The following is a 16,048-nucleotide window of genomic DNA, read 5'->3' on the forward strand; positions in this document are numbered from 1 at the left end:
TAATAAAATAATAATAAAGTCGTAATCGAAATACGATGTACATTGTATTATAAAAATGCTGCAATATTTTTTCATAACATTTTGTTCCTATTACATTGCACGCGTCGGCTTGTATCGTCCTTGACAATAACACACGCATAAGCTTTTAAAATGCGTATAAATATTTAAAAAAAAACATACTGCGTAGCGAAACTGCGCGTTGTACTCCCTGTTGTTGGCTTTGATTCTCCGTTCATTGTCTGTAACAAACAAAACATTTATTTTATTTATTGTTCCAAGTTTTAAACATTCAAAATGAGTTTAATATTGTAATAATTTCATTATAGAATAAATCATCGTATGTTAAAAAAGAATAACAATAGAATAACTTTTAATAGTACCGGTAATACGTCTGTAAAAGCAAATTAATTTTTAATCTAAACTCGCATCTGTTCAGACAACTTTCAGGTAAATAGTATTCAAATCGTAACAAACCCAGAGTCTGCTAACAATTAACGAAACTGCGTTCGATTTTGCTTATGCTATAAAAAAACTAAAAAATATAATTGAATATAGTAGCAGTGAAAACGTTAAGTTAGGTTTGTTGCAGGCGATTAGTATGAAGGGCAACTTGCGAGGGTTAAGAGATAATACCGTGGGGCTTCTATAATATTATTGTAGCGTAATACTCGATCCCTAACTACGCTTAACACTTGACCTGACTTGATGCTAGTTTAAATACAATATTACTACACTGCATTCGCCGGACAGACTTCATATTAGAAGATACACAATCTGCTAAATTTTGTTAGTGATAACGAGCTTAGGATGCGTTTACATGCAACTGTGCGTTGCCCTGGCATCGTGTTCTTTAATCCTGTGTATTTCAACTTAGACTTATTTCTATTTCTTAAGACTTATTTCTAAATTAAAATTCGAAATTGTTTATTTATAATTTATTGTACACGTCAATTGGCGCAAGAAGCCATCAGTAATTAAATTCTTTCACCTTTTTTATTTATCGAGATATGTTGCAGTTTGTCATTAATATAAGACGTTTTGTACGTAATATATTATTAAATTGAATTATTGATCATCGTTTACTACATGGGACTTATGCGGAGAAATAGTGAAAATTTTCGCAAAAGGTTACTATGTTCATCAAATTTCAATTACTCATAAATTACAAAAAATAGTAACAATCTTATAATTATAAAATATGATGTTACCATTTTTTATTACACTAAATTAAGAGAACAAGGAGCCGTAATTTTATTCTAAATGTTACCATTTTTTTTAAGAAATTAATAAGTAAATAAAGATAACGTACTGAAAATTGTTTCATAGTTTAGTGTTTAGCATTAGTTGATGGACTAACTGGTCACCTCCCATTATAACTCATTATGTAGTAATTAAGTAAATAACAGAAGCTGACGTAATATGCTACGAATATTATTATGTCGCTTGTGTTTAAATTTGGTGCCCATAGTCTAACAATATACTCGTCATATACCGAACGTCGGGTGATGTCATAATACTCTGAGATATATTTATAGTGTACTTCATTATCGTATATAAACCAAGAGCTAAGAAAAAAGGGTTGGCAAGCATATCTACAGACACGCATATCATTTTGTCTACTTTCTTGTAGCTCACTCACAAAACGTTAAGAGCATACCAAAAACAATATTTTGAAATATGCCGTAAACAGTTTTGTAACTAATGCCACTTTTGAAGAAAATGAGAAGACTTCGTATAATAGGCGATTTTAGATATATCTAAATAAATATTTAACTTGTGTCGTATTTATGTGGAATAATCGAAGATTTATTTAACATCAGCAAGCCAATGTTCTTAGAGTTCCACATTAAATTATAGCCTTAAAAATTAGTTAACAAAGCATTTTAATATATAAACTACATGTCCTTTTGTGTCAATTTTTACTTTTGGCTCTTATGAATAAGAAGTTATTCCTACGTTTGTTACTTAAAATAATACAAAATCTTTTCTTTTTGTTTTACATAAATCGATAAGCAATATGCTCTATCGTTAGTGCAAAATCTCCTTTGATTCACTTTGTATTACAAAATATATAACTATTTAACAAAAAAATTGTAATTCTATTGTAACACAATCACTTTAATAATCACATAACAATGTGTACTCACATTACAAAGGCATTGATGCAAAACATAAAACAATCGACTCTCAATAGAGCCTTTGTCAGTACTGAACAAACACTGGCGATCGCAATTATTTTGCAATAGCATGAACGTAGAATGATTGATCGAGACAAGTTATTTATTTACGCGGGTGGAATGCCATCCCAGTGTGTAAAGAGAAGCAATCAAATTAACTCTAATAAACATTTGTCATTTACTTATTAAATCAAAGTTGAAAAAGAAATTGCAAGGAAAAAAATCAAGGTATTTAATTTCTTTTAATATAGTTACAGCATAATATGGTTCATAAACAGATGTTATATAATTTGAATGACGTCATCCGAAATTATAAAAATTACCCACAAGAGTAACTACTCACGAAAAGTTACTACAGGAACTAAACACAGAAATGTTAACCAAAATATATATCAAAAACCAAATAAGAATAGAATTGTCGAAATCAAATATTTGTAAAAATCAATGTGCATATTCATACAAACCTTTTTGATCTATGTTGAGGTACTTAGAATTTTTATTTAAACATGAAATCTAAATACTCCAACATAAATTAATAAAAGTGATAAGAGATACATTAATTTAAAAATGTATAGCATTAAGCAGCACGTAAGTTTTTTGGAAAAATATTCGATGTGGAATTGTATTTAAACAATGTCAACCATATATACGATGTCAACCATATGTCAGTTTTTATAAACGTGTTTTCGAAGTCGCTACGTAATAACCAAAAAAATGTAATTGATACTAAGATCCGTTCAAGGACTACGATGTTAATAAATGTATTATCAAGTTCTCGTCACAAGTTTTATAGTCTTATCGGTAAACTAGATGATTATTGTCTCGAAACTCACTCACATGTAGGCAACGATTAATTATCACATATACCTTTAGGAATATTATGTATAAGGCGTAACGAAACAATAAGCTATCTAACTCTTACTTAAACACGTTTGCATTTGTTGTTATACGATTTTATATTAGCAAGTTGACTGCCAACTACGAGATAACTCGTAGATTGCGTTCTTTTCTAGGACACCTACTACGAGTTATCTCGTCCTGTGTAACTGGCCATTTTTGTGCAGCTACGATTGTTCTCGAAATATATCAGTGATAATATCGATAGACGGCTTCTGAGAAAAGAATAAAAAAAATCAATGCTGCTAGCACGAACAGAAAATTTATTAAAAAACGAACAACAAAATCAATTGTAAAAATTAGTTCAAAATCAGGAAATAAAATAACATTTTGTTGTCTATGGAACTTATGCTTGATGAATCATCAAAGTTATCAAACTATACACTACAATAAGAGTTTTAATTAATGTTATTAAAACAAGTTGTCATTTTAAACCAGATCTTTAACCATTGCCGTGACAGTCAACGTGTTAAAAATATGGGAAGTTTATATCGTAATTGTAGCAAATCTAAAAACGCAAAAAAGACAAAAAGGCGTAAAACGTATATTACTAATGATAATCTATCTTTGCTTATTATGAATAAGTTCATTCATTCACTAATTTTACACCAAAACCAATTTACCTGTTAATCGTTTTTGAACCAGGGTAATTGATTTGATAAGAGATTTAATTAAAAAATTAAGATAAGTACTGTAACATATCTTTATCTATGAGTAACGTCAATGAGTTTAAGTAGGTTGTTAAACTAATCGACAGATAAGGGTATATAAACAAGTTTTTTTTCAATTTGTCAGAAAAATTTTCATGGGTTTGTGTTACAATTACGGGCTTTAAATAGTTCCATATTAGAATTATATAAGTAAAAATGGTAATGTCCATTATGTTCAATTAAAATCCTCATGAGATTTCTAATGTGGTCGTGACTTAAATCCTGCAGTTATCTTGTTTTTCAAGATTTTTCCTTCATGTGTTCGAGCCCTCGCGATATGTACGGCATCAGAAACATTCGTATTGAGAGTGGTGGAGAGCGAATTTAGTCAAACCAGCGTATATGACTAAGCCCCGCTCCTTCCCCCTTGGGCCGCAGACTTTGTTGTCGACGATAAATTTTTGGAGGTGACCGTCAGGTTCTCGAACGACGTGTCCAAAAAATCTGAGATCCACCATGAGCAAACATTTAAGAAACGTTTGTATTTCTTCAGCTCTTCGAATATGGAGTTGTTAGTTCTGTGCGCTGCGTATGGAATTTGTAGAAGTTTCTGACAGCACCAAACCTCAGCCTTGAGCGACTATGTCTCCCTCCGCACCGTTTAAAAATGTGGAATATACCCGGCTCTCTAAATTGAAACGAAAATCGTAACAAATCATTTCCTTTGCTAGAACAATTTAACAAAGCAATTTCTTTAATATAAAGTGTGAATAAACATCAAAGTGTTTTTCTACCACACAATCAGACACCGGAATGTGCGGCGATTTGCTTGTACCCAACCGTATACACAGACGGACACGCCGTGGACAGCTTCTACGGCTTCATGGCTTTCATGGAACTAGTTGCGTTCCGCTTATTCGTATAACTGCAGATAGCCGTTCTAATTCATTGCATATATCTCATATTAGTTGTTATAAATGAATTCTTTATTAACTGGTTACAATGTCTTACACAAGTGTATATATATTACATTAGGTTTTCTCGTGTATCTAAACTAGGGCTAGCCTGTGTCGTAGACATCAGAGTTCCTGTATAATATATAAGCATGCAAATAACAAGCAAGCAATAACAATCTGTTCAATTGAAAGTAGGTTCTCAAGAAATAGCCAAACCATTAACTTTTGCAATCGTTTTTATTAAGTGAGTATACACTGAAATTTTTATTGACTTTACAGTAAAAAAGGATCAAGAAAACGCAGGAATCTGCGCATGAAGCTGGTCCTGAGGGAGCTAATTGGACATAATTTATAATGCTTTCCCCCTTTCAAACGTTGGGGATCATAGAAGAGGCTTAATGATGATTTAAAACGATATCCATTATAAACAACGATCTTACTAGAAGTACATCACAAAAGGAATATAATTCCTCAGTATGAAATCTGAAAGATTTAAAATACATCACGTTAAGCGGGGAACGTTAAGCTCTTTCCACTTTGAAAAGGTTTCTTCGCACCTATCCAAAGTTTTACACAATAAATCTTTAAAAAAATGATTTTATATATATTACGGGTTGAGCTGTATAAATCAGTTAAAAGCAATAACATAATAGCTGATTGATATGTGAGACACGCGTTTAAAACAAAAGTCATGACTGATTTTTTTGACTCATCTATAACATGGCCAAGTAGAAAATTTCTGATTTCTCCGGTTGTGGACTTTAAACTTCTTTGCAAGTTCTCTAGTCCTTTTTCAAGAGATTTTTAGTGCAGCTGCTTGTATTCTTTTTCCAGATAATGTTGTTCATCTCTTGTTTTTGTTTCATACTGAGAAGATATGAATTCCAATTCTCAAATAGAAAAGTTATAGACTTTTCTTTTGATGGATTTTCAAATTTCATTTTTAATTTCTGCTATATGCCAAGTCTGTTAAGGATAACATTTTGACTAATTTTTACGTCCGATAACATTTGCCCGATTTCACCTTTAAAAGTACTTATGTATTCATCTGTATCTCTGGTATTCGAGCTTAGAAACATCAGAAACAGATTGAGTGTGCTCCGACAAGTTTGCAACTAGGTAGACTTCTTTTTACTCGTTGCATTTTCATTAGTTTCAATGTTTATCTAATTGCAGTCCCTAGTTATTAATTTTCTAGATTACCCTGAGCTCTACGAGAGTACCACTCGGCGGAATTACTACGATCAAAGTGAACATGTCAATATAATAATTAAATTTACACATTACTTTTTAAACTATACAGCCTTTGTTTTTGTTTATAACTAAATATGTTAATTTACAGACGTGAAAATATAATGCACTCTACGATAAAATAAAAATGAATTATTTTTTTTTGTTATATTTTTTTAATTACAATCTGATCGCAGGTGCAAATGGCGCTTAACGTTATTTTAGCCAACAAAGCTAGAGAGGTCTCCTTTCGATCCCAATGCTCAGGCCGCTGTATCATACTGTTACCGGATTGAGTGGCCGCCGAGCCCTTAGATTCGATAGACGCTCTATACGATCACCTGGCGCAAGCGCTTCGAGTGGGAACTTCGGCTGGTCATTCGATACCAGTTCAGCATTCCTAATCAAGAGCGCCTGAGAGAGCCGAATCTTATCTAAGTGGGTTACTATCCCCTAGCTAACATTGTTACTACTTTAGAAGTGTAAGCGCTGGGACAATAAACGGCGGAGGAAATTCCACCAGACAATTTATATTCAGACAATATATACAATTTCGTTCTGTTGACAAAATACCGTTTTGTAAGTGTCATTAAACACTTAATACGAATACCTCGTTAATAAGAACTACTTTGTACGTGACATAATGAACCTATAAAACTGCAATTAAAATTGAAATTGTTAGTGACGCGTTACGCAAAGAATGCCATTACAAACAAAGCTTAATGCATTTAAATTTAATTCAAATAAAAAAAACAGATCTTAGTTTTCACGGGTAATTAAAGTAACTCAAAATATAGCATAAACACTAAAGAGTATTAATTTATTTCGTAAAATTCCCCTCCTAGAGACATATCTCTCAATATTAAAAATATCGTGACTGTTTTAGAATGTTTGTCGCGCAAGGTATTAAGCCTATGGAATAAATTTAACATTCCTTCACGCCAGGTTAAACTTATATTAAAATAAATTTCTCTTCATAACTGGGACCGCTGTTGCCGCGTTATCAGTTGGTGACGTGATCGGTAATACTACAATGAATACATTGTTACAAGTGAATGCGGCTGTGATTCATAAAACGGTTAATATTTGGTTTGATAAAAATCACGTCATACTGAACAGTTGTACTCTCTCAGCCATTCTTCGTATCTAAAATAAATGCTATTATTATACCGCTAACACTATGTAGGATCTTTGTAAACTTAGGTGTGTGTATGTAAATATCATATCTCATTAAAATTATATGAAGAATATGTAATGACTTACAGCGATCAAGACTTAAATTTTTTGCGATTTTTAAAAATTAAAAAGAACTTCTAAGTTGAAAAAAATATCCGACTTTATCTAATTAGAATCTCTTTTGTCATAATTAAACTATTTGCAGTGTGTAATGATGATACATAACATCATAAAAAACAAAAATAACTTTGTGTGAAATAGCATAATATGGACAAGATCACAAGACCTTTAAATAAATCTGTACGTTTTTTCAAAACTTCAAAGTAGATTTCATAAAAAAAAATATTGAAATTTTGGTTAGACTCATTTGATCGCTATATTTGATGATAAATTATATTATACAAATATGTAAAAGATACAATCAATACAAATACTAAAGACTTAAGTTATGATTCATTGCACGGAAATGTAAATTTATATAACCATACATAAATTATAGTGTGTTACAGCCTATTTATGCATTGCATTAATAAAAACACAGAAAATTTATATCAGTAAATTCATTAAATCGTGATACAATGATTATGCGTCTTAATGCTAGGTGTAAACTAAATATAGTAGGCTAGCATCTATAAATAGATTACGATTCCAAGTACTACTAGTCTAAGCTTAGTGTTGCACAAAGTAAGACTTCTTATAATATTCAAAACCTTAAGGTTTTCCCAACTCTTGTCTCCTTTTGGAATAAATGACGTACGAAAACCGAACTAAATAACACCAGCAGTAATATCTTGAGGTAATATCGCGAATCTCACAAATTCGCACTAAAGCATTGATTAAGGTGTTTTTAGGTTCACAAGTGTTAAGAATAAGAAATCATTATCTACGAAATCAAACATGAGAAGGTCATGCATAAGGCTTTGTGCTGAGGCGCGAGGAATGTCATGGTTCATCCTTGGACGTATTAAAATACTGTACGAGAAGATTCACTATTTCTCTCGATCGATAAGGTTGCGAAGACACCTTCAAACCTCCTCCCCACTCTAGTCAGATGAGCAAAATAAATACATACACTCTCAAACCATAACTGAAAAATATAGAACGAACATCAATCGTGTGTAAAAGCCGATTCAGGATTTTTCTTATTCAACTTTTAAAATGTTTGTAATAAATATATTTTTTTTTATTTTTAAGTTACCACCTAAACAAAGTTCACCTGATGCTATTGGCTAAGGCACTTATGTTACTAAAGAGAAAAAGCTAATGAGAAACACACTTGAGAGTCAAGTGCGTTTTCATCTTAAAAGGCTACGCTGAATCAAGTAACAAAATATTTTAGTTTCTGATCATATACGTTGTTAATATGGTTTATAGATACATACCTCTTTATTTAGAGTAGACGTGCTAACATACCGTGTGTAGAAAATACGGATGGAACATGATTTAAATGCAACCAAGCTATGCAAGGCAAACATTTTTTTACAAATATTGAAAACAGATTCTTTAGTATTATGTTAGTTCACTCTTTTAAATTAAAACAGCCGTTACCAATACGGCACGAGCTAATGTACAGGAAAATTGGTGATAGGTGTAAAAGCTTTAAATGGGTGAATGTATAGCTCATTCGCTGTCAATTTTTATGTGGTACACTCCTTGCAAAAATTAATAGTTTCAGAAGTAATTAATAACGTAATGCTAATATATACTAACAATAACTATAATAAATATACTAAGTAAAAACGGCAGAATGACGTAATGCACGTGAATATATTAGTGAAGAGTGTCATCTCAATTTTCGATTTTTTTAAATATTACTATACACTGGCCACTTTAAAACTTTCAGTGCTACCAACGTATGTGCTTAAATATAATTTTTATTTCGATTCTTTTAAAACTCGAAAACTTAGACTATGAATACAGTACAACCTCAACGTCAAATATTTGCCAGCCCTATCTTGCGGATAAAATAAACGTGGTTAGGTGTGATAATAATCGCCCAACAAGCTACTAAATTTAGCATCGCTGTGTGAAAGTGTATATTTATATACAAGTGATATAATACAGGAAAACTAGCACGTCCTGAAAATTCATTGTTCTATCATTTTACCACGAGTTACAACAAATAAAGTTTAAAGATAGCGCCATAAGTAAATTTTTGATGTTTTTTCACACACAAATATTAATTAATGTTAATGATAAATTAAAAAGGCCTTTCATTAACAACATTAAAACATTTTAATTTTGTATAGTGCGTAATGACGTAGTATATGTGAACATGTACTACTATCTGCAAGAGACGGCAGTTAAATTTTTGTCCTTTAAAATAATTAAAAAAAATATGTATTTAATTGAAAACGACCGAGATTTTATGAATCGTCAAAACATTTACATTTTACATTATATTGTAGCAAAGTGGTAATATCTTTTTATTTGTCATTACAACAAGGCCCTATCAGGATCTCTGGCAACTAATATTTTAATTAATAACATCAAGAACATTGACCTCAATTTTCAATGAGAGCGCCTAATTTTAATCGGAAGTTGCTGCTTTTAATGAGACGAGGCCGTCTTCAGCCGACACTAATAAGCTTTGTTCTGTTTATAAGCGTAACGTATTACATAAGTTCTGAAATCTTACGAAAATATAACGATTACTTCAACGTAAACGCTTAATTTTTGGGAGGAACTACAAAAGGCATTGCATTAATGTGACTCGTAATTTACGTTAATATTTGCGAATGAAATTGTTGTATTAGGTTCGAACATTCGGAATCCAAATTAAATAAAGAAATATTAACAGATAATCAATAAGCACTGTGTGCGGAGAAATACGCGAGGCGCCGTCGCCCCGGCCGTTGACCGTGTGGGGGAGTGTTACTTACGACCTTGGATTACGTTTCAATCACGTTACAATACCTCCCATAAGATGGTTGATTTTACACAGAAATATAACCGAAATGGACTTCTTAACCGTTTGAATCCCAGACGGTATTGAAAAACCACTCAAAAAATCCTAAACGGCGCATATTCACGTTAGGAATAAGTTTAAGAAAATATTTTGTAACGTATTATTACTTTATTATAATAATGTACTACATATTGTAAAATGTACTGTATAGGTATATTATGTACTCGCGTCAGTAAATGAGCACTCAACTTGGTTGTCCACCTTTAACGCACGTTAGTTGTCTTCAATGCTCGGAAAGTGCTAGGTTCTCTCATAAAATCTGAATAACGCGATGGCGCTGCTTGGATACGGTTAAGGTAAGCAAACGGGGTACGCGGAGTGACGGGTGTGAGACAAATGATACCGACCGCACGAGACGAAGGTTCGGAATCGATGGTTGTGACGGTTGCGGCGCGGGGCGGTCTGGTCGCGCCTCACCAGCTTGCCGAGGAGGCCGAGCAGTGAGCGGCGAAGCGGCCGCGTGGGCACGCGCTCGCCGCCGTCCGCGCCGAGCACCTCCAGCTCCACGGCGTCTGAGCGCGCGCACATCCGCGCCGCTACCGGCCCATGCCGCGCCCCGCCCAGCCGAGCGCGCTCCGCCACCGTGCCACACGCGCTCTCCGGCCCGCCGATGGGCCGATACTCGCCACTACACACTAGCGCCACGCCGGCGCGCGCATTCTGGGTTACCATAATACAACTTTTTACCGCTTTTATTGCACTGCGTAGCAGGGCGACAGTCGAATTAAATCAAATATCAGTTTCAAATTTCGTGATATACACTCATCTCTTTTTAGATACTTATGTAATATTGATTTCATTATTAATTATTTTGCAAGGATTTTGGGGCAAATATTTAGTTTTTCGATCTTACACGATTATTATTTACACGCTATTTTAAGTAACACATCGACCGTGGAAAAAAAGAGTGTATATACCCTACTCTTTTTATATATAAAACGATATTATATAAATAATTCTATACAAAAAAATTTAAACGATTCATCTTTATTACAAAAACATAAAATTAGTTAAAAATGAAAAATAAAACCGAAAAATACAAATAAATCTTGATTTTGCAACTATACATTGTTACTTTATAACGTGGACATTTATATACGGACTGGATCAAATGCCGCGTTTGTGTTATTCCCCCAATGTTATGTTATCTGTTATTATATTGATAAGTTTCTGGAAAAACATTCAACATTATAAATAAAAATGAAATACATAAATTGTTTCCTTATATTACCTGTCGGGAAATTTTAAACATTGTTATTACAACCCAGGCATTTCACTACTACAAATTTTACTATAGTATTATTGCTAAAATGGAATGAAGAGTCCCAAAGATAATCCAATAAGACGCGTTTGAACAATAGTAAATGCAAAAGGTAACATTTAACTACTTTAAGACACAAAACGTATGGTAATTGAGAAACATAACCCGCATTTCTTTCAATATTAGTAAAAGATAAGATTAATAGGGAGTTGTTTAAATTTTTACCATACAAATTAAACGTGTAGAGAGTAAGTTGGATGTACTGGTAGATAATGCCTATAAGGCATTAAGTCTGCCATTACACAAGTTGCAAAAACGGTAAATAAATAAACAAATTAATTAATTAAATATTTATTATTCCATTTACTAGTGTGGCACGCAGTTATAACTAGTAGTGAGATAAGGATTTTTACAAAGAAGCGGAAATTCAAATAAAAAGCATTAAATTGACATTCTTTTGGCGTCAACTATATAAAATTCTGCCCTCTGCAGACCAGATGTTGAGGGTTTAATTTGAGTGTAGAAAATTGCGATAAACTTGAATGATATTTGACATTTCATTTTCGCCCGCATTTTAACTTTCGAGACAAGCCGAAGCGTTTTCTGCCAATTGCCCTGTCTCAAGAACTGTGCCTCCTTGAATAACAATAAACAAATGTTTATGTCAATTTATCATCAGTGACGAGATAATGAGAAAATGGTAATGTTAATTGTCAATAGTTTTTATTGTAAATATTACGTTTAAAAAGTAAAAAAACTAAATCGGCTTTATCATCTCAAGTCGAGACAAAACAGCTGATTCGTCATGTAAAAAATTACCAATTTAAAGGTTTTAAATAGCGTAACTAAATTTTCAGTTTATCTGTACGGAATAACACTGAATTAATAATAAACGAAATTTAAAACAATAATTTCGTTCGCGACTCAATATAGGACTTTATTGTTGACGTTTTATCCACAAATACCTCTAATCATCTCTACAAAATTCTTTGTTAATTTCAAATTACACAGCATATTAAAGTTTAACTTAGAGGTTGCAACAATACTGTAAGGTTGAGGTGTAATTTTGGATTTCAGTCATAAAAGTCATAGTATAAGATTTTGACTATCTGGAAAAAAATTAAAAAGAAACAAATAAATCCAGAAAAAGTATGACATCAAAATACTCAATATAACAATTGTATGACAAAAGTCCGGCCTCCTTATACCTATAAAGAACGCGATGTATTCCCCATTCATGGTAAATTCAAAATTATTTTCAGATAAATGAGTGACGTTTAAGCTTCTTAATAATGTCACATGCAACAGGTAACAGTTTACATTTTATTCATATTTTTCAAAAGTAATTAAACGCTCGCAAAGTGTCTTTGCAACCAACTTCAACATAACGCGTGATCTGGTTTTGTTCATGTTTTCAAACGTGAACTTAAAAAAAACCTGCGGTAGCAATACTTCGCCATTCATTTTAGAAGCATACAAGTGCGTGTGAAACATTCGTAGTTTACAAAAGCCTACCACACTGACACACGATCGAGCGTTACGTACACATTTAGTTTCCGTACTAGTTCGACCAGACTATAGACGTATGAAAATCGAAATGAAAAGACATGAGTTGTAGGTTACTGTTTCCTCCAATACTCGTAATAAAATTGAGAATAATAATCATAAATTTATAAACGTAATACAAAGGATAACAATGTAAATACTTTTTTATAATTTTTAAACCGGACTCAATGCTGCTCAAATGGGATTTGCAGATTCCGCGAGTTCGAGGCAGCAGGACGCAGAAGGCGTCAAAACAAAACCTCTGATAAGTAACGAAGGTCGAGGGCATCCTGGGGAGCCTAGCCGCGGTGCGCTGCAAAATACTATTTCACCGGATTGGAAGGCCGCCGAGCTCTTATATCGCTTCAGCAGACGCTCCCTGGAGTAACTATTCTCGGCTTGGGTTCCCACTAGTCGATATTCTGACACAATATCGCCGAACATCGACTTGGTTAGTAGCTATTGCCTGGCTAATAACACTACTACCACTACGGAAAGAATTAGCGCTAGGAGAAGTGGTGCAAAAAACTTCAGCATCGCTTCTATCTGGTATGATCGGAAGTAGCCATCCGCAGTGATATACGATCCAGCCTCGTTTCTGACGAGACCGGTTGGTTATCAAATGGCCACGATGACACTGTGTACGTAGCTTGCCTTATAGTCGTCGTGTCTTCCGGAAACTAGAGTACGTCTCTCTGTCTCACGACGGTTCGGTGTTTGAATACCGCGATACCGGGTTTTATTTTATTGTTTGATTTTATTATAACCTTTGTGATTTTTCATCTTTGCACGAACATATGAATAGTTGAGAAAAAATTGTAATAAATAAATAATAGCATAAACTTACGCCCTTGTAATAATAATACATGTGTTTGTAATTTTACTATTGAATTAGTAATCTGAATGGTCCAGTTAAAGATGTCTTTTCTTAAAGAGGACATAATGTATTTGCGTTAAGAAAATAATGACTCATAATTGAACGAAGTAACCGCGATGTGTCACAATTTCTTAACCCGAATGCCTCTCAATACGTATAACAGAATGTGTCCAACATAAATACCAAAATCAAAACAATAATTTTATACTTAGCAAATTTGTCGATTCAAGATACTTTCCTATGAGCAATGTGTACACTTTTTACATTCAAATTTTAGTAAAAAAAACTTCATTTGCTATATTTAAAAATAAAATCAAAGAACATCTGTGTGCTAAGGTTTACTTCCCTGTAAATTATTTCGTAAAGTATATCATAATACACTTTGGGTATTATGTGTTCGCGTCCTGGCTTTTTCAATGGCAATTAACTAAGTGATTATGTATATTAACATTTATAAACCATATGTAGTCCCGCTGAGTATCTTAAGACTGTTCTCAGGTCTGAGGTATTTATCATCCAAAAAGGCGGAAGGACTGAATGTCAATAAAGATGAAATCCATCCTGGGTTTATTAGATTGAGCATTAAAATCAATGAAACATTATCACAAATTGTTTTTAATTTAATACTCTTTATTGTACTATACGCTGGAAAATATACATGTTTCATAATAGTAAAAAAAATTACAATGGGCGATCTTTTTATTAACTGATAAGTGGACAGGTTTTGTTGTAAAATTTTAGATGCTTTTTTTTCTGTTCTTGCCTGTTCGCGATTTAATTAATAAATTTAATAACTTAGTTTACAGTGGTGATCGAACGAAGTCGCCTCGCGTGATTGTTAAGGCATGCGCATACTTACTGCGCTATTATTGCCCAAACTTGCAAACGTTTCGTAAAGAAAGTTAAACATTAACCTATTTTAAAAGTAATGTACTTAAGATAAGGCATCCAGTACATTTTAAAACAAATGACTGTTAATGAATAATCTAGACGTCACGAAAGAAATAGGGTAGTTTAATGAACTTTGTATGTTATATAACATTACCTTAAGGACATAAATTATTGAACGTTTAAAACGTAATCGTTAACGACATGATTCATTCATCTACACGTTTAAGAACGGTGTAAAGTTTTTAATATACACTGGGTTTATTTCCGGAAAATATATGGAAATACTTATAGGATATGGATAAGGATAGAGATAAGGGGTAACCGCTACCTACGCTGTCCCAAGGGCTAGTAGTGTATTGCTTTTCTGGCGTACTTCGGAGAACCTGGCATACATAGTGACTATATGCGGAAGAAATATTATTAGTTAAATTGCAAGTATTCAATATAAAAGCAAGTGCACAATTGGTCCTCGCTCATTAAAACAGCTAAGAACAATAATTCGGCCTTACAGACTCGTCAATTTAGATTAATGTGTAAGTATTTAAATGCCAAAACAATTTATACACACATATGATTACGAAATCCTAAACCCAAATTATAATACACACTTTAAAAAATTTATTCTTGTCTACTATGTTTGATTCATATAACCTTAATCAAAAGGCCAGTAGGATGTGCCATGGCACATGTATAATACCCCACATTTTGTTGGAATTAAGAAAGAAAAATATAAGGGCGAATATAATGGTCATACAAAAAAAGATTCAACTTTTTATAAACAATGAGTGAAAACATATAGTATAAACTCAAAAAGTACAGAATATACACTATGTTCTTATTACAATTCATAATTAACTTAAATGTAAATCTCACAGATTGCCCTCCGTCTAGTATATTCGCGTAAGTTAGATTTATTAATGCTTAGAACGCCTCAATACATACTGATGTGGCTAGAGGAAAAACACACAGAGGCTACGTAAACCTTAAGGTTCGTAGTCTCCCAATGGTAGAGGTATGTACGCGAGGTCAAAAACAACCATTTAAAAAGGTTCATAGTCAAAAGATTCAAACACGTCTATGGAAACAAATAAAAAGAGTTACTATGCAAGTATATTGAATGTTAAATTTGTATTGATGTTGCAAAACATACAATATAACATGACTATAGGGTATTTTATTCGCTCTAATCAACAATAGGGTATTTTAAAAGCTCAAATTACAGAATATTAATAAACGTAATATTCATAGAATTCATAATTAAACAATTTGTTTATAAATATATGAATACTTAAATGTATACCATATTTTAACAGACTATTGCTACAGTGAATAGCACATTGAATGCCGTCTCATTTACACGTAAAATGTATCTTTTATCATAATAGATGTATGTATGGGGAATATTAAAAACCTCGTTTAC

General features: G+C 32.8%; 1 protein-coding gene across 8 annotated transcripts in view; it reads right to left on the reverse strand.

Moving 5' to 3' along the window:
• The window catches only part of ATP8B (ATPase phospholipid transporting 8B), a 77,102-nt gene that overhangs the window by 33,389 nt on the left and 27,665 nt on the right, over nt 1-16,048 (reverse strand). For 4 of the 8 annotated variants that reach the window (XM_068766695.1, XM_068766694.1, XM_068766692.1 and 1 more), the window contains exons 1-2: nt 10,402-10,658; nt 181-239 (exon numbers count right to left, since the gene is read on the reverse strand). In XM_068766695.1, the coding sequence (XP_068622796.1) occupies nt 181-239; nt 10,402-10,582 (240 nt within the window). In that variant the 5' untranslated portion in view covers nt 10,583-10,658. Of the gene's footprint in view, nt 1-180; nt 240-10,401; nt 10,659-16,048 lie in introns of those variants that run through there. The other 4 variants (XM_068766697.1, XM_068766696.1, XM_068766698.1 and 1 more) reach the window with 2 other exon arrangements.

The sequence above is a fragment of the Battus philenor genome, unplaced genomic scaffold (assembly GCF_028537555.1).
Source record: "Battus philenor isolate CCGP_79_NKW_IND1 unplaced genomic scaffold, ilBatPhil1.0.hap1 SCAF_21, whole genome shotgun sequence".
Taxonomy (NCBI): Eukaryota; Metazoa; Arthropoda; class Insecta; order Lepidoptera; family Papilionidae; genus Battus; species Battus philenor.